Consider the following 19,284-nt stretch of genomic DNA (forward strand, 5'->3'; position numbering starts at 1 on the left):
CTAAGTAGCCATATAACTCTCCATGAAGCAGTATAAACATTTTCTCAGGGTAAAACTCATTTAAGATAATGAATACTTTCTAATCTTTCAGTGGATGGAAGAGTTTAAAAATGATATGCTGCCTGAGAAGGATGCCCGGTACCTGACTGTTAAAGAAGTGGTTTATCATCTAATTGAATGCAATAAAGACATCCCAGGGATCTCTGAGATCAATTGGATTATTCATGTGGTTGATTCCCCAGATATAAATGCCTTTGTGCTTCCAGTAAGTGAATGTTCTCAAAAACATTTTTATTGTTAAATTTAATGACCCTATTTTTTTTTAATGCTGTTCTAATTGCTTACATTATCTTCTTTATGGTGCAGAATGGACAAGTGTTTATTTTCACTGGGCTTTTAAATAGTGTAACTGATATTCATCAGCTCTCCTTCCTTCTGGGCCATGAAATAGCACATGCAGTCCTCGGGCATGCTGTAAGTACCTGAACTGAATGCTTGTTCCATTGTGAAATTTGCTTTGAAGTTAGCAAGATAATCTTTCAAAGAACTGAATCCTTTTTTTTTTTAATGATAGAATTTTAGTTTTTAATAATTGCCTTATTCTGTAACTTGAAAAAATGTGATTGGCTAGTTTTGAGAATTTTTATGGTCTGTAGTATTTGAAACTGAACAATTATGTACTTCAGAAATTTATATTCATTAAATAAAAGTTTAAAAAAACTGAACAATTAGCATTTCTCAAAAATACCATTTTTATTGCCTGCTTCTTTTCTATAAAGTAAGTATTTTCAACCTCTAATTATTATTTCAAATTAAGTTAACTTTCTATAATTATTAACATACTTGTAATCTAGTCAGAAAATTAATTGTAGGAAAGTGATATTACTATTTAAGTGGGTAAATCAGTTTTCCTCTTTTCAGTCATTCTTATGGGCTTGCTTGGAGCATCTTTGGAAAAGTCTAGAATGACAGGGCATTTGAAGGATGTTAATATTCAGTACATTTGTTTCAGGCATCTAGTTCAGAGCCTCATATTCATTGTATCATATTCGTTGTTATCTCTATCAGTGCAAGAACAATAATTAGATGAGACATAGAAAATAAATAGCACCCTTAATAGAAAATATACTTTTATATTTCTTTGGCAGAGGTCTTTATTATCAATACAATATTTTTTCTTTTGGGAGTCTCAATTTTGATTTAATTTAGCCTTTTGTGTTATTTTATTTCACAACTGCACAGTTTTGTTTATTTTTAGGTTTCTAGGACTTTATACTGTGATTATATTATTTAATAATCATTAACAAGGACTTTCTTTTTTAGGGTGACTTTATCAATTTGAATGGAACTCTTCAATTTTAATTCTATAAACACACAGTTCTTAAAATGTGGAACACAGTGTGTTCCATAAGGGTTGAGGATATTGTTGAGGGATGTACTCTAACCAACATTACATCAACATTAACTAATCAGCTTTAATGGCAAACAGTGAACAATACAGCATGTTTAACTTATATTTTGATATTACTACTCAAAACAGCAATTTCATGTTTAACCTTTTTTGATTATGAGTATAAACAAATCCAAAGATTCCTTGGTGACAAGTACCAGACTTATAAATTATAGATTTATGCAAATAAATCATAGTTCACATAGTAGGTCATAAAGATCAAAATATTTTACTTAAAATAAATTTCTAATCTTTTTCTGAATTGCTCCTTGTTTTAACTGCTTAATATATTAGGGAGTGTTGAGTCTTTATCCAAAAATATAAGTATACTAAACATCTCTATTTGGTTGTTAACGATACAGTGACTCTTAGGAGCTAAAACTGCATGAATTTGATTCCTGGTCCTTTTACTAACAGCTGTGTGAACTTGGGCAACCCTTTTAACCTTTCTCTATCTCAGTTTCATTCTCTATAAAATAGTGATAATTTGTACCTATTTTACAAAATTGTTGTGCTCGTTGGTATAAGAAATATGTTAGCCTGTGATTGTGTCTAATAGTAAGTGACTCAGTAAATGTCAATTGAATACATAAATGATGTATAAGTAGGTAACGGAAAGGTCCAAGCGGGAAAGAATAAAAACTTTGGGTCTTAGCTGGGGAAGATAGTTAAATAGGTGTGATTAATGTGATTATATGTGGTGAATTAGAAAATGTAAGCAGGTGTGAGTACTATGAGTTATTAAATGCAACTTTCATTGTTTTGATTATTCTCAGGCAGAAAAGGCTAGCTTGGTTCATTTATTGGATTTCCTAGGTATGATTTTTCTCACAATGATTTGGGCCATTTGTCCTCGAGATAGTTTGGCACTTTTGGGCCAGTGGATCCAGTCTAAATTGCAGGAGGTAAGTCTGAGACAATATCTTGAATTCATAATTGTCTTTGATGAGGATATTTGAAATATTACTATAAAGCAACAAATAACAGAGATGTTTGTACATTTTATCATGAAATATACTAAGTTTTAGTATATTTGTTTTCCATTTTTAGAGGATATTCTTATATATGAGCACTTAAGTAAGGAATACTGTGTCTTTCTAAAAATGAATTTGTATGGGTTAGAAGTACTTGGCAACTTTTGGCTAATATTTTCCCCCCATAGTTACTGGCTATATGTAGAGAAAACCCAGTTATCGATCTCCCTTTACCCCCTTTGTGACTGTGCTGTACTGACTGAATGACTCTTCCCCTCCTGAGTGTTTGCATTTGATAGGGAACTCTTACAGCCTGGCAGCATCACCACCAACCTGCCACTTCATCATCTCCTCCTCCTCCTCACTCAGTTAAACTAACCTTGCTTGTAAATACTGAAAGGACAGTTCTAATCAGTGGTTTTTCACTTTCGGTTTTAATGTTTATGCATAATGATAATCGTCTAAAAAATGTGCTAAGTCCTTCATTTTGTTCAAAATGCTATACTACTGAAAGTGGGTCTTGGATTATACATAACTGTTTTGTTAACCAGGAATAATTATTTTACATTGTTTTTCAAATACTTCCTTTTGTCCTGGGAGGTTTGGTTATTTAGGAACAATCTGTTATTTGTTTATTTAATGATTTGTGGAACACCCATCAGAGTGCCATCTGGGTGCTGTTTACATCTAATGTGTAAAATTCTTTGAAACAAATTGCTCTTGAAGTTGGGTAATTGAGTCTTTTATTCAGTGTTACCATATCATTTGACTTCATTTGAATTGAAGTAAGATTCTTAAAGAGGAAAAGAAGGTGGTTATATAGGGCTTCCTATTTTGAATTTTGTTTCTGTCACCGACTTGCTGGAAAGGCAGAGGAGGTAATGCCATTTTTCCTCTCCTATCTGTAAAGAAATCAGAAGATTTGGACATAATAAAGATAACTTTCAGCTGTTTCTCCTTTGAAATACTTGATGAATCCTACCACTTCAGTGTTAATTCTTCAACTTAACTAAATTGAAAATCAAATTGGGGTGACTTCTGTTTGAATTCTTTTCCTCTAACTCAAGGCCCCTGAATAATTGTGGTGACAAGGAGATGCTTTTCTCTCTGGAAAGCCTGGTTACTGTGATTGTGTTGATAGGGAAGTCACTGGGGAGTGGGAAATGCTGACATTCAGTCGTTATTCATTCACTTATTTAAGGACCAAATGACAAATTTAAGGCAGAGTTTCTCAATCTCAACATTCTTTTTTTTTTTTTAAGATTTATTTATTTATTTGAAAGACAGTTACAGAGAGGCAGAGAGAAAGAGTGAGAGACTTCTTCCATCTGCTGGTTCACACCCCAAATGACCGCAACTGCTGGAGCTTCTTCCAGATCTCACACATGAGTGCAGGGGCCCAAGGATTTGGGCCATCTTCTACTGCTTTCCCAAGCCATAGCAAGGAGCTGTATCAAAAGTGGAGCAGCTGGCTGGCCCTGCGGCTCAATAGACTAATCCTTCGCCTTGCGGCGCTGGCACACCGGGTTCTAGTCCCGGTCGGGGTGCCAGATTCTGTCCCGGTTGCCCCTCTTCCAGGCCAGCCCTCTGCTGTGGCCCGGGGGTGCGGTGGAGGATGGCCCAGGTCCTTGGGCCCTGCACCTGCATGGGAGACCTGGCTCCTGGCTTCAGGTCGGCGCGATGCACCGGCCACAGTGTGCCAGCTGTAGCGGCCATTGGAGGGTGAACCAATGGCAAAAGGAAGACCTTTCCCTCTGTCTCTCTCTCTCACTGTCCACTCTGCCTGTCAAAAAAAAAAAAAAAAAAGTGGAGCAGCCAAGACTCAAACCAGTGCCCATATGGGATGCTGGCACTACAGGCAGTGGCTTTACCCGCTATGCCACAGCACCACCCCAATTTCAGCACTCTTGATGTTTAGGACTGGATACTTCTTTGCTGTGGGGGGTCTTGTGCACTGAAGGATGTTCAGTGGAATATATTATCTTTACTACCTGGATGCCAATGGCTCCTCCGCCTTCTTCCATCAGAGTCGCCACAATCCAAAGTATTTCCAACCCCAGATGGAGTTTGGGGCTCCTGGTTTTGGCCTGGCCCAACTCTGGCTGTTGTGGCTAATTGGAAAGTGAACCATCAGGTGGAAGACCCCTTCTCTGCCCCATTCCTCCCCGTGCTCTGCCTTTCAAATACATGCATACATACATAAATAAATCTTAAAAAAAAACCCTCTAAATATTTACAAATATTCCCGGGAGAGACCATCACATTGGGTTGAGAACCACTGATTTAAAGCATTGAGCACAGTACCTGGCACAAAGAACTCAGTAAATATGAGTTCCTCCTCCTCTTCTCATTCTTCCTCTCTCCTTCCCCTTTCCCCTCTCCTTCTTCCTTCCCATCCCCCCCCCCTTCTTCTTTCTTTCATTCTTTCTTTTATTTATGTATTTGAAAGAGAGAGATCTTCCACCCACTGGTTCACTCCCTCAAATGGCCTCAAAATACAGATCTGGACCAGGCTGAAACCAAGAGCCAGAAACTGCTGGTTTCCCTCACAAGTGGCAAGAGCACAGGTGCTTGCACTGTCTTTCCATTCCTTCCCTGGTACATCAGCAAGGAGCTGGACTGGAAGCAGAGAAGCTGAGACTTGAACTGACACTCAGTATTGGATGCTGGGGTGCAAAGCAGCGGCTTAACCTGCCATACCACAAGACTGGCCCCTCTTTTTCTTTTTCTTTTTTTCCACTTATTCCTCTTTGCAACTCTAGGAAGATGACACTATCACTAGCTCCATTTTAGAGGGGTTAAATACTCCAGAGTTAACAATGAATAAGTGCCAGCATTTGGACTTGAACTCAAGTTTAAAAGTCAATGTTGTCAGTCCGTGTATTATCAGTAGAATTGATGGGGCATAGGCAGACTGCTCTTGGAAAATGAAGACACTGTGTGATGGAGTTCATCAACCTAGAACAAGCATGATTGAGAAGGAAGAAAGTCATCATATCTCATGGTCATGTATTGTGGATCAGAGTGTGAGATACTCATCATAGACCTTAGCTACCTTTGAAAAATTCGATCCTTAATTAGTATCCCTTTTCTCAAACATCCCACCTATTGATCCATCTTCTACAAAGTTTTAGTACTTACCGAAAATTAAAATTTAACTGGAAAGCATTCACATAAATACAAGTAATTAGGAAAGTTGGAGTTATGATATCTATTTGTATTACTTTGTATTGAAGTCAGAAGAAAATTTCATTTTCCTAGCTAATCAATACTTAGAAAAGGAAAGAGAAATTATGATAATTTTTCAAAGAAAATACATTCTGCTATGTGGTTAATTTACCGAAATAGATCCTTTAGTAGTGTCACTGGCTATTATATACCTGTGTTTTTTCAATTTTGTTTTAAAACTGCAAGATCAGGGCTGGCTCTGTGGCACAGCGAGTTAAATCCCTGCCCTGAAGCACTGGCATCTCATGTGGGCGCCAATTCTAGTCCTGGCTGCTCCTTTTCTGATCGAGCTCTCTGCTGTGGCCTCAGAAAGCAGTGGAGGATGGCCCAAGTCTTTGGGCCACTGTACCCGCGTGGGAGACCTGGAAGAGGCTCCTCCTGACTTCGGATTGGCTCAGTTCTGGCTTTTGGGGCCATCTGGGGAGTGAACCGGCAGATGGAGGACCTCTCTCTCTGTCTCTGCCTCGCTCTATAGCTCTGTCTTTCAAATAAATAAAATAAATGTTTTTTTTAAATACCTGCGAGATCAAAGTGTTCCTCAGCCAGATTAAGAGCCTGCATCAGTAAGCATTCTTACAGATTCCTTACTCAGTAGTTGGAGATTAAATTGGAAAAATAGAAGTGATCGGGGGCCAGGATTGTGGCATGGTAGGTAAAGCCACCAGTGGTGGCACCAGCATTCCATAATGGTGCCAGTTCCTGTCCCAGCTGCTCTACTTCAAATCCAGCTCCCTGCTGATGGCCCAGAAAAAGCAGCAGAAGAGATGGCCCAAGTCTTTGGGCCCCTGCCACCCACTTGGGAGACGTGTATGAAGCTCCTGATTCCTGGTTTGGCCTGGCCCAGCTCTGGCTGTTATAGGCCTCTGAGGAGTGAACCAGTAGATGGAAGATCTCTTTGTCTCTTCCTCTCTCTAACTCTGACTTTCAAGTAACTAAATCAATATATATATAAAAAAAAAGTGAACTACTTATGATACTACAGACTGTCCAGAAGTTTTTAGACAGGACTTTTTTGATTCTTTCCTTGTTTTTAAAATATTAATCTCTAGTTAAGGAAATGAAAGATGTGTTTCTTCATTGTTCTTTACATGTTAATCATCAACAGTATAAAAATTGTATCCTACATAGTCCATGAAAGTAATTTTTAAAAATTAAATTTTCTGAACTCCTTTTTATCATAAAATAAATGCATTAATGTAGTTTTTTCTATCTTGTTTCTCCTTAGTATATATTTGATAGACCATACAGTAGAACACTGGAGGCTGAAGCTGACAAAATTGGACTACAACTTGCTGCAAAGGTAAAGTGTTTAGTAGTTGAGAATACATAGCAGCCTTGACAAGGTGCAGGTCAATATATGTTGTACTAATGATGTTTGGCATGGGCAGAGAATGAGAGTTGGACTGTATAAACCTTTTAGAAAATTTTCATTAATCTATAGAAATTTGAAAATTCTGGACATTGACAGATGCATAATTAAAGATGCTCATTCAGCTTCTTTTTATATATGAGGCTGTGTTATGCCTTGGAATACATAAGATTATAGGACTGTAATTATCAGGTTATATTAAAAGTCCTAATATTTCATTGGAAAGAATTTTTTGAGATATATAGTGATATATCATATGTATAATCATGAAATATTATATTGAAATTAAAAAAAGTATGAATATGTGATGGCCTCCCCATCCACTTTTGTCCTCAGGAAAGGCTGTGCTGTTTTTATTTTGTTCCTCTCCCTTGTGTCTCTGATTAAGTAAGATGATGTGTAGCTGTTCTCTCTCCCTGGAGAGAGGTTGATTCTATTGTGACAAAGACTAAACAACTGAGTTTAAAGAAATGATAGAAGCATAGTCATTCAGGTGGGTTTAACTAGGCACTTCACACCTGGCTGCTGTTTCTAATCTTGTGTGACAACTGAGTATTATTAGTAGGGTTTAACATTGGAAATGGAACTACATTTAAAAAAAATGAATATAAACAGTGCCACTTCACTATTAAATCCAAATCTTATTTGATTCTTTGTTGAGTTTCTAGCAGTTATTAATTATTAAAAATCAGTATTATTTGAATTTCTCATTGTAAATTTTATGGATTTAATTTCATAAATCAAGACATTACTCAGCCACAAAAGCAAAAGTGGTTCCTTGCATGTTAAATTAGTAGAATTAAGTGAATTATCAGACTGCATACATTAAAAGGCTCTCAGATGAGGGACCATAGCTTAGCTGTGTGAAGAATTTCCCAATTGTAATGTATTACAGTCTGTCAGGTTTTCTGTGTTTTGGTGAAATTTTCCTGCTATATTTCCAAGAAACTGTAGTGTTTTACTTTTTTATATGTAGTATGCAGTAGCAGTCCAGATAATGTATTTTGCATGTGGATAGATTGTGAATAAGTACAGTATCATGTATTGAAAAGAACGGTCTTTTCTGTACCACCTCTCAGTATCTCTTTGCCGTGAAGGCCGGAGTGTGTAGCACAGTCCATTTCTGTATTCACTGTTTTCTTCCAGTGTTGCCTTAGCCAATGCCGCGTGTCTCTGTAGCTCTGTAGTGAGTGTCGATGTCTGACAGCATCTATCCTCCTGTGCTGCTGCTCTGAAAGACTGACTTGGCTGTTTCTGAATCTTTACATTTCTATATAAATTTTAAGATCAGCTTATTAAATTACACACCTATTCAAAAATATGCCTGGGGTTTTGAGTGGACTACATTGCATTTATACATTGATTTAGGGACAGTTTACTGGTGTATAATATACTATCTTTCCATCTACGAATGTGATGTGTTTGTCTATTTATTTAGTGATCCTTTAATTTTTCTCAATAATATTTTTGAAGTTTTTTTTTTTTTTCCTGACAGGCAGAGTTAGACAGTGAGAGAGAGAGACAGAGAGAAAGGTCTTCCTTCCGTTGGTTCACCCCCCCAAATGGCTTCTACGGCAGCACTGACCCGAAGCCAGGAGCCAGGTGCTTCCTCCTGGTCTCCCATGCGGGTGCAGGACCCAAGCACTTGGGCCATCCTCCACTGCCTTCCTGGGCCACAGCAGAGAGCTGGCCTGGAAGAGGAGCAACAGGGACAGAACCAGCACCCAAACTGGGACTAGAACCCGGGGTGCCTGCACCGCAGGCAGAGGATTAGCCTAGTGAACCGTGGCGCCGGCCTTGAAGTTTTTTTTTGTATATAGCACTTACATACCTTTTGTTGAATTTATCGTTGAGTGATATTTTTGTTTTTTTTTTTTTTTGTGATATGGTGTCATTTTAAAAATTAATTGCTTATATATATGGCAGTAGGATTTTTATGACTAACTTTATATCCAGAACCTTTGTTTCTTCCTTTCCAGTCTATACACAGAAACCACCCCCCCCCCCCCATATTTCAATAGCCAGGAACTTCAGTACAAAAATTGATATTGAGCAAGTGTATTGCTTGAATTTTTTGAACACTGGATGATACTCTGATTGGAAAATATACAGAGTGGTTAAAATTATTTGAAAATTGTTAGACCTTGCTTTATGACTGAGCTTGTGGTCATTTGTTAAAATGGTATGCCCTTGAAAGTGGATTCTGTCATTGTGAGTGCAGTGTTCTACCTATGTCAGTTTTGTCAAGTTTGTTAATTTTATTGTTTCAGGTCTTCTGTTATCCTTGTTGAATTTTCCCACCTTTTTCTAGTTATTGAGAGAAGTGTGTCACTTTTTCATTATGATTGTGAATTTCTCAATTTCTCCTTTTAGTTTTAGCAATTTTTGCTTTGTGTATCTTAAAACTTTTTAGCTATATATCCAGGACTGTGAGATCTTCCTGGTAGATGGATTTTGTTATCAATATAAAATCCTTCTTTGTGTGTAGTAATGCTTCTTGCCTAATGTCCACTTTCTCTTTAATCAGTATTATTATCCCAGCTTTTTTTTGGTTGTTGTTTTCATGGTTCAGATTTTCCAACTTCTTATTTTCAAACTTTGAGTCTTCATTGGTCTCTCTCTCTTTTTTTTTTTTTTTTTGACAGGCAGAGTGGACAGTGAGAGAGAGACAGAGAGAAAGGTCTTCCTTTTGCCGTTGGTTCACCCTCCAATGGCCACCGCGGCCGGTGCACCGTGCTGATCCGAAGGCAGGAGCCAGGTACTCATCCTGGTCTCCCATGGGGTGCAGGGCCCAAGCACTTGGGCCATCTTCCACTGCACTCCCTGGCCACAGCAGAGAGCTGGCCTGGAAGAGGGGCAGCCGGGACAGAATCCGGCGCCCTGATCGGGACTAGAACCCATGTGCCGGCGCCGCAAGGCAGAGTAAGATTAGCCTAGTGAGCCGTGGTGCCGGCGGAGCATATTTTTATGTGTGAGTTTGCCCAATCATCTATCTTCCTTTTGTGAATTGTTTAGATACATGCACATTTTTAAATTTAATTGTTTGCCTTTTTTTTTTTTTTAAGATTTGTTTTACTTATTTGAAAGACAGTGGCAGAGGAAGGGAGAGACAGAGAGAGACAGAAAGAGATCTTCTATCTGCTGGTTTACTCTCCAAGTGGCTGAAACAGCTGGGGCTGGGCTTGGCCAAAGCCAGGAGCCTGGAACTCTAATGAGGTCTCCCACAAGAGTGGCAGGGGCCCAAGTACTTGGGTCATCTTCCACTGCTTTCCAAAGTGCATAAGCCCAGAGCTGGATTGCAAGAACAGCATTTTTTCTGTCTTAGTGAATGTCCCATCGCTTGAGAAAAACAGGTATTCCATAGTTGTTAAGTGTGTTTCCTTAAGTACTGATTAGGTTCAGCTGGTTATAGTGTTATGCCGATCTACAGCCTTCAAATCTTTTTCTATTTGTCTGTTAGTAAGACAGGAGTTTTGAAATCTCTAACTGTAATTGTCAATTTGTGTGATTTTCCTGTCAGTTCTGTTAGTTTTTGCTTCGTATATTTTAAAGCTTTGTGTTAGTTGCATACAAATTTGGGATTTCTTTTATCCTCTTACTGAATTCACTTATCACAGTTGGTAAATTGAGGGAAGTAGTCCTCTTTGTGACTAGTAGTACTTTTGTGTCTTTTTTGTTTGGTGTTGCATTAAGATAGCCATTCCAGCTTTCTTGCTGTTGACTTGGTATATCTTTTTGTTCCCATTTTTTTTCAAGCTATTTGAAATTTGTATTTACACCTCTTGTTGTAGACAGTATATACCAGGTTCTTGCTTTTTGATCCTTTTCCCTCTCAGATGTATTAGCAGGAAGCCACGTCAGAAATGGAGTGGCTGAGGGGCCAGGGCTGTGGCGTTAGTGGGTAAAGCTGCTGCTTACAGTGCCAGTGGCTGCTCCACTTCTGATCCAGCCCTCTGCTATGGCCTGGGGAAGCAGTAGAAGATGGCCCACGTTCTTGGGCCCCTGCACCCCATGGGAGACCTGAAGAAGCTCCTGACTCCTGGCTTCAGATTGGTGCAGCTCCAGCTGTTGCAGCTACTTGGGGAGTGAACCAGCCAATGGAAGACCTCTCTCTCTTTCTGTCTCTGCCTCTCTGTAACTCTGCCTTTCAAATAAATACATGCATCTTTAAAAAAAAAATACAGCAGCTGAGACTTGAATTAGCACTCCCACATGGGATGTCAGCATCGTAAGTGGTGGCTTCACTTGCTACACAACAATGCTGGCCCCAAGTATTATGTATTTTCAGTCTCTTGCTCCTCATTGCTTAAAGTTCAGAAAATTACTTGATGGGAAGAGCAACACACAGGTCAGCTTCACCTGAATTTTCCTTTTCTTGCTGGGACTTTTGGCTTGTCCAGTAGTTGCTGACTTAGTAACTCACAGAACCTTTGAATAGATAGTCTTTATTATATCCACCTTTTCTAATTTCCCTTTGGCCAAAACTTTGGTTTGTTACAAGGCATTCTGTTGCTGTTAGAATAAGAAGTCCCTAGCTTAGTCTTATTAATAGCTACCTAACATCCTATAATAGGAATAATTCATTTTATTATTTACCTATTAAAGAACATTTGGATTATTTCTGCATTTTTTGATGTTGTAAATAATTCTGAAAATGGCATCTTTTTATTTATATCCCTATGCTCCTCAAGATTTTATAATTATAGGATAGATAATAAATGGGATTGCTGGGATTTTCATTTTTATTTTTAAAATTATTTCAAAATGTTAATAGCAGGTCTTACCAACACCATATAAGAATGCCCTCTTTGGGTGGGCTGGTGTTGAGGCATAGCCAGTTAAGCCATACTCCAATAAAAGATTACTATTGAAATTATACAAGCAGCTCAAACAACTCAATAGCAAGAAAACAAGCCAAACAGACTTAAAATTAAAAGCTTTGAATACACATTTCTCAAAAGAAGACATACAAAAGGTAGGCATTGTGGTCCAGCAGGTTTGGTTGCTGCCTGAGACGCCTGCATCCCATATGGGAGTACTGGGTCCTCTGTTACTGGTCCAGCTCCTGCTAAGGAGCCTGGGAGGCAGGACAAGATGGCCCAAGTACTTGGGGTCTTGCCACCTGCGTGAGAGAACCACATGGAGTTCCTGGCTCCTGGCTTCAGCCTCACCCAGCCCTGGATATTGTGGACTGATCTGGGGAGTGAACCAACAGATAGGAGATTTCTCTCATTGTGTCTTTCTCTCTTTGTCACTTTGCCTATCAAATAAATAAATGTATGTGTATGTATGTGTGTGTGTGTGTGTGTGTGTGTGTGTATATATATATATATATATAATGTTTTTTAATTACAGAGAAAGAAGGAGAGACAGAGATCTTCCATCCACTGGTTTATTCCCCAAATGACTGCAGTGTCTGGGTCTGGGCCAGGCTGAAGCCAGGAGTCAGGAGCTTCTTCTGGGTCTTCCATGTGGGTTCAGGGACCCAAGAACTTGGCCATCCTTGGCCACTTTTCCTGGAGCATTAGCCAGGAACTGGATGGGAGGTGGAGCAGCCGGTACTCAAACTGGTGTCCATGTGGGATGCACGCACTGCAGGCTGTGTGGCTTTAACCTGCTATGCTAAAATGCTGCCGCCTAAATGTTTTTGCTTTTTTTTTAAAGAATGATCATTCTTTATGTCCACATCAGCATTTCAATCTTTTTTGTCAATTTGAACAAAAAATACTACTTCCTTGGTTTTTGAAATTTGCATTTTTACCTCAAAATGAAGTTGAACATATTGTCTCATTGTTATTAGCTGTTTTATTTTCTCTTTTGCAGATAGCCTTTTATTATGTTTTGCTGGGTAGATTTTTTTTTTAAGGTTTACTTATTTGAAAGCAGAGTTAGGTAAGGAGAGACCGAGAGAGAGAGAGAGAGAGAGAGAGAGCGATCTCCCATCCCCTAGTTCAGTCCCCAAATGGCTGCAACTGTCGGGGCTAGACCAGGCCAAATCCAGGACCTTCATCTGGATCCCTCATGAAAGTAGCAGAGACCCAAGCAACTGGGCCATCTTCTGTTGCCTTCCCAGGTCACATTTACAAGGAACTGGATAGGAAGTGGAACAACTTGGACTTGAACCAAAGCCCATGTGGGGTGCCAGCTTTACAGGTAGCAGTGTAACTTGCTGTGCCACAGTGGCAGCCCCAACTGCGTAGATTTTTTAAAAATACATATCTGGGTTCCATGTGTGGAAATTCTGATTTGGTGGATAAATGATGAAGCTCTAATCTGAAAGTGTTTAGGAGCTTCCAATTGACTCTGATATCCAGGCAGATTTAAATAATCAAATTCTTATTTTGTGTTTTTGAGGGACTTGGTAAGTTCAGTTTTTTGTATTTAAAAAAGTGGAATAAAATTACAATATAAATATATTTATATTCCTTTGATATTCATAACATAGACTTTTTTTTAAATAGGTGTGTATCTGGATAGATAAAACTAAGGTTCCATTTTTTAAAGCATATTATATTATATTGCTGTGTTGTGTACTAGGTGATGTTTTGCTGATTGTGGTAATATGGTTTATTTAGTTCAAAAAAGAAAGAGATATTGCAGTAGATTTTAAGTCATAGGTAAATAGTGATACAGGTAGTATCTGTGTTGTAGGACACTTAGGATAGAGAAATGTCATCTATGAAACACAAGAATTTATGTGTGTCTAGAAAAAAACACTATAAAAGCCTCAAATACTATATTTATGCAGCCATTTATTCTGTGAAACCACCTTTTTGGATAATTAACACCATTATCTATCATTTAATACTTATGATAAGCCTGTATTGTGCTTATCATATATATATATATTTATATATATATATTGCCTAATCTGTCTTATAGTAATTCCATGAAGTAGTTATGATGATGATTATCTCAATTTTACACATAAGGAGTGAAGCCCAGATAAGTTGAGTTATTTTCTTGTTCGCAGGTACAGATGGTAAAGTTGGGATTCAAACCTGAATGTGTATGATTTCAAAGGCCATGTGCAGTTTGGTTTCTGTCCATCCCTCTAGTACAGTTACATTTTTCTGGATCAACTTGTCTGCCTCCGTGCTGTCACATCCCAGGCTTACTTTCCTATCTTTACCTTGTTCTATATCTTAGAAGCATTTGACACTATTAGCTATACTTCCTATAAGGAATATTTATATTGTGTGTGTGTAGCTGAGCATTTTGTTATGGAGTAGAAAGTCATATAGCATTATTGGCTTGTAATTGAAGAAGACAGTGCCCTGCCTTACACTCTGGAGGCAATCACCTTAAATTCTTATAGCTATTTACCTCTATATTTCCAAGTAATATGTTTATTTTATAATTTATTGATACATTAGGCTTAGTTGTTATCTACTGATTTCTCATTGTGGGAGAGTTAGTCTTTTATAATCTTATAAATGATTTTTGTGTGCTTATTTGTCACCTGTGTTCTTCTTTGGTTAACTGCATGTCCAAGTCTTTGGTCATGTTATCACTGGATTGTTGTTTTCTTCCTTCTGACTTTCGAGTGTTCTTTACATACTATGGATACAGTCATATGTTGAATATGTCATTTGCATAGTTTTCTCCATCTGTGTTCTCTTAACAGCTTGTTATTTTGTGTTTTTTTTTTTTTTTTTTTTTTTTTTTTGCTGACAAATCACTTTTTGTTTCAATAAAGTCCATTTCAAGGAGTTTCCATGCCAATTTCTAAGGCCCTGCTTCTTTCTGGGACCTTACTTTACAAATTTCAGTCTCTTTTGCAAATTTTCAGCCTTGAACCCTGCCTTCCAGCTCTCACTTCGGTGACACTTGCCATGCCCTGTTTGGGTTCTGTCACCCTGTCACCCTGTGGTCTGGTTAGGAAACTGCCCAAGCAAAGGCAGGGCCAAATCTCAGGATCATCTTCAGTGTTTCTCTTTTCTGAGGATCACAGACTTGTCCTGCCTGTTGTCCATTGCCTGAAAACATTTGCTTTGTGTATTTTGTCCAACTTTATGTGTAGTTATTTATGGTGGGAGGACAAGTTTGCTACCCATTACTCTTTTATGGCTAGAGGTTAAGTTCCCAAATTTGTGATTCACGATTTTGTCTATTCATATTTTATAAGCAGAAACTAACAAATTTATCAGGAGCGCTCTCTGCATAGGTTGGGAGTTTAGCTATAAGATTATAGGATATTGAGCTGGATTGCTCCTTGCGGAACCTTCACATGGAATATATATTCATTTTCTCTGTGGCCATTCAAGTGTCTATGCAGATAGATCCTTTAAAACTGGTTGTCATTATTTGGGGCTTGGGAAGGAACTTTTATTATTAAATCTCTATTATAAACCTCATTCCTCAACCCTTCTTTCCTGTATAACAAATATTTAACCTTTCTGAGGTATGGAAATGCCAACCAATTGCCAAAGAAGCAATAAAGTGTAGTGATAATGTGTGAGCTGCAAATTTGAGACTCTGCAGTGCCAGAGAGACTATTAGTTGTGAACTTGAGCAAGCTATTTATCCTTTTTGTGCCCCAGCTTTTCTCATCTGTAGGATAGGGACAGTAATTGCACTTATCTCCTGAAGTCGATGTAATTAAAGTCCTTACAGCTCTAGTCTTTTAATTTTCTGTATTCAAATATCTGCCTGTTATTTCCTCTTCCTTAGTTTACAAATATCTCAAACTTAATGTATTCAATATTAATTCTTTTATTTCCCCCAGGCCTTTTTTTTTTTTTTAAGATTTATTTATTTATCTGAAGGGAGAAGCCGAGAGAGAGAAAGAGAGAGATAGCTTCCATATGCCAGTTCATTCCCCAAATGGCCGCAATAGCCAGGACTGGGCCAGGCCAGAGCCAGGAACTTCATCTGAATCTCCTACATGGGTGCAGGGGCCCAAGCACTTGGGCCATCTTCCACTGCTTTTCTCAGGCACATAGGCAGGGAGCTGGATCAGAAGTGGAGCAGCTAGGTTTTGAACTGGCACCCATATGGAATGCAAGCACTGCAGATGGTGGCTTTACTCATTATGTCACAGTGCCAGCCCTCTTCTTTTTTTGAAAAGATTTTTTTTTTTCATTTGAAAAGCAGAGTTATAGTGAGGGGAAAAAGAGATCAATCTTTGAACTGCTGGTTCATTTCCCAAATGACCAGAGCTAGGCCAAGCCAATGCCAGGAGGCCAGAACTCCACCCAGGTCTTCCATGTGGGTAGCAGGGGCCCAAGCATTTGGGCCATCCTCTGCTGCCTTCCCAGGAGCATTAGCTGGGAGCTGGATTGGGAGTGGAGCAACCAGGGTTTGAACTAGTGCTGATGTGGAATGCTGGCATTTCAGGCGGTAGTTAACCAACTGTACCATAATGTTGGCCCTTAGCTCTTCTTTTCTCAATAAATCTACCACCTTCTTTTTGTTACTTCTGGCAAAAACCTAGAGTCTTCCTTAGTTCTTCTTTCTTCTTTATCCTTTACACCAAGTCCTGGCAGTTCTGTCCATAAAATATATCTCAGTATGTTTCCTTCTCTTCCACTAGCATCTTTGAGCTGTGCCAGCCTCATTATGACTTCTGTTGATTCTAGTCAAATGCTCCTCCATTACATTTTCCACCCTGCCACAAATAAGAAGCAGTTCTGATAGCCTGCGAGAGTCACTTTCTCAAGGTAAGATTAAGCGGACATTGGCCAGCAGTGGCCTCCAGACTCTCGGTTTCTGTGTTAATAGAACCAGTAGACAGATCTTAAAGACTTGGTTCCTGGCTCTTCTCTGATCTGTTCTGTTGATTTCACTTACTAATTGAACATCATATATTTACTGCTAGCCTACTATCTGCCAGGTTGTAGGGATACCTAATATCTTCATGCGTGTCAGAAATTGAAGATACAGAGACATTTAATAAATTGTTTTAAGAAAGTTTGATTATGTTAGAGACATACAGGGGACATTCATCTCATGGAAAATTATCTCAGAGATTAACTTTGTCTAATGGGATTAGAATGCAAAAGGATTATTTAAAGTGGGGATTGGAAAGATAAACAGTAATTATCCTGGTGAAGATGTTAGTGGGGGAGTTTAGCATGCTCAAAAGCAAGAGAAGCAGTAGCATCATCCAAGAATTAAGAATTTACTGTGACTAAAGTGTGGACAGAGTTCCAGAGCGCCAATGCCAGATGCACCTGAAAGGTAGGCAGGGCCGTCTTTGTGGGTGGTATTAAGGACTTTACACTTAGTAGAGGGGTTAGTGTGGGCTTCATGTTCTGTTTGAACTTTGGTGTCCTCCATAGGACCTCAGGCAAATCACGTAACCTCAAGTCTATTTTCTAGTCCGAAAAATAGAATAATGATACCTCAAAGACTTATTTTTGGTTGTCCTGGAACTGATTTCTTTCCTGTTGCTTATGTTCTTTTGGGAGCCATTGATACATCACACTCCCTTAGCTTCTTGCCACTTAGTATTCATATGACAAAGTAATTCTCCTTTCCTGAATTCTCTCCTTCGTAGGCAACCTTCGGATGATAGTCTGGCTTCCTGTGTAGCTAGCCTAAAAGGGAGAGAATGTGCTGACCTGAGGACACAAAAGCCCTGTGCCTTTGGTAGTTTTTGCAGCTATGGTTATCTCTGGAAATTAGCAAGCTGGCGTTCTGATTTTATGTCAGTCTTGTGAGTTTGGGTAATGGGATCTGTTCCAGAGAGAGAGATCTATTTGTTATGTACTTTCCCACTGGATTTATGAGCTTTCAAGGCCAAGGACCCAACAGGTTATAGAAAATTCACTAAAATGAGTTACTCGTGAGCTCCTTTCAGAGTAGGCAGCTCACTTTGCCAAAGCTTGTCTCTACTTCTGCTCTGCTTATTGATTGTGAGTTGATTTTGTATATTTACATTTTATAGGAATTCTTCTTCTTCTTCTTCTTCTTCTTCTTCTTTTTTTTTTTTTTTTTTTTGTGGACAGGCAGAGTGGACAGTGAGAGAGAGAGACAGAGAGAAAGTTCTTCCTTTTTGCCGTTGGTTCACCCTCCAATGGCCACCGCGGCCAGCGCGCTACGGCTGGCGCACCGCGCTGATCCGAAGCCAGGAGCCAGGTGCTTCTCCTGGTCTCCCATGCGAGTGCAGGGCCCAACCACTTGGGCCATCCTCCACTGCACTCCCGGGCCACAGCAGAGAGCTGGCCTGGAAGAGGGGCAACCGGGACAGAATCCAGCGCCCCGACCAGGACTAGAACCCCGTGTGCCGGCGCCGCAAGGCGGAGGATTAGCCTATTGAGCCGCGGCGCCGGCCTAGGAATTCTTCTAATTTGTCATTTGAAGTTATATAAATCATCTGAATGATTAATATAGTTAATGACAATTAGGACTAAGGTGTGAGTTAAACATGGAGTAACTAGCTGTTCAGTTATCAGCTGACAAGATGTTAAGTATTTGATTTTGTTGGGTATGTGTGTTCATTTGTCACTGTAGATATTTTGACACTTTACAGTCATTTACAACTAAATCATCCATTTTAATTTTTGAGTCTGCTTTTCAAGTTTAGAAAAGAAAACTCGTTTTTTTTAGTGGTTCTAAACTGGGAGCAGGGGTAGGTGTTTGGCATAGTAGTGAAGATGCTACTTGGGACACCTGCATTTCATAGCAGAGTGCCTTGGTTTGAGTCCCAGCTCCACTCCTGATTCCAGCTTCCTGCTAATGTGAATGCTGGGAGAGAGCAGATAATGGTTCCTGCCACTCATGTGGGAGACTTGGACTGAGTTCCTAGCTTTGGCCTGGCCCAGTCCCAACCATTGTAGGCACTGGGGAGTAGACCAGCAGATGGGAGATAGAATATTCTCTCTCTGCCTTTCAAGTGTATTTTAAAAAACAAAAAGGAAGTGATTTAGGGGTTGCTGTTTGGGGTAGCAGTTAAGACTCTGGTTGGGGGCTAGCGCTGTGTCTCACTTGGTTAATCCTCCATCTGTGATGCCGGCATTCCATATGGGTGCCGGGTTCTAGTCCTGGTTGCTTCTCTTCCAGTCCAGCTCTCTGCTGTAGCCCAGGAAGGCAGTGGAGGATGGCCCAAGTGCTTGGGCCCCTGTATCTGCATGGGAGAACAGGAGGAAGCACCTGGCTTCTGGCTTCGGATCAGCACAGTGCTGGCCGTAGCAGCCACTTGGGGGTGAACCAACGGAAAATGCAAGACCTTTCTGTCTGTCTGTCTCTCTCACTGTCTAACTCTGCCTGTCAAAAAAAAAAAAAAAAAAAAAAAAAAGACTCTGGCTGGGACACCTGCA

General features: G+C 39.5%; 1 protein-coding gene across 10 annotated transcripts in view; it reads left to right on the forward strand.

Annotated features, from left to right (window-relative positions):
• The window catches only part of OMA1 (OMA1 zinc metallopeptidase), a 79,986-nt gene that overhangs the window by 25,134 nt on the left and 35,568 nt on the right, over positions 1-19,284 (forward strand). For 8 of the 10 annotated variants that reach the window (XM_070078439.2, XM_008265179.5, XM_051857740.3 and 5 more), the window contains 4 exons: positions 92-265; positions 367-474; positions 2,227-2,355; positions 6,878-6,952. In XM_070078439.2, coding sequence (XP_069934540.2) covers positions 92-265; positions 367-474; positions 2,227-2,355; positions 6,878-6,952 — 486 coding nt within the window. The remainder of the gene's footprint in view (positions 1-91; positions 266-366; positions 475-2,226; positions 2,356-6,877; positions 6,953-19,284) is intronic. The other 2 variants (XR_016237340.1, XR_016237341.1) reach the window with 1 other exon arrangement.

The sequence above is a fragment of the Oryctolagus cuniculus genome, chromosome 7, assembly GCF_051225735.1.
Source record: "Oryctolagus cuniculus isolate XC-2025 breed Fujian yellow rabbit chromosome 7, ASM5122573v1, whole genome shotgun sequence".
Lineage (NCBI taxonomy): Eukaryota > Metazoa > Chordata > Mammalia > Lagomorpha > Leporidae > Oryctolagus > Oryctolagus cuniculus.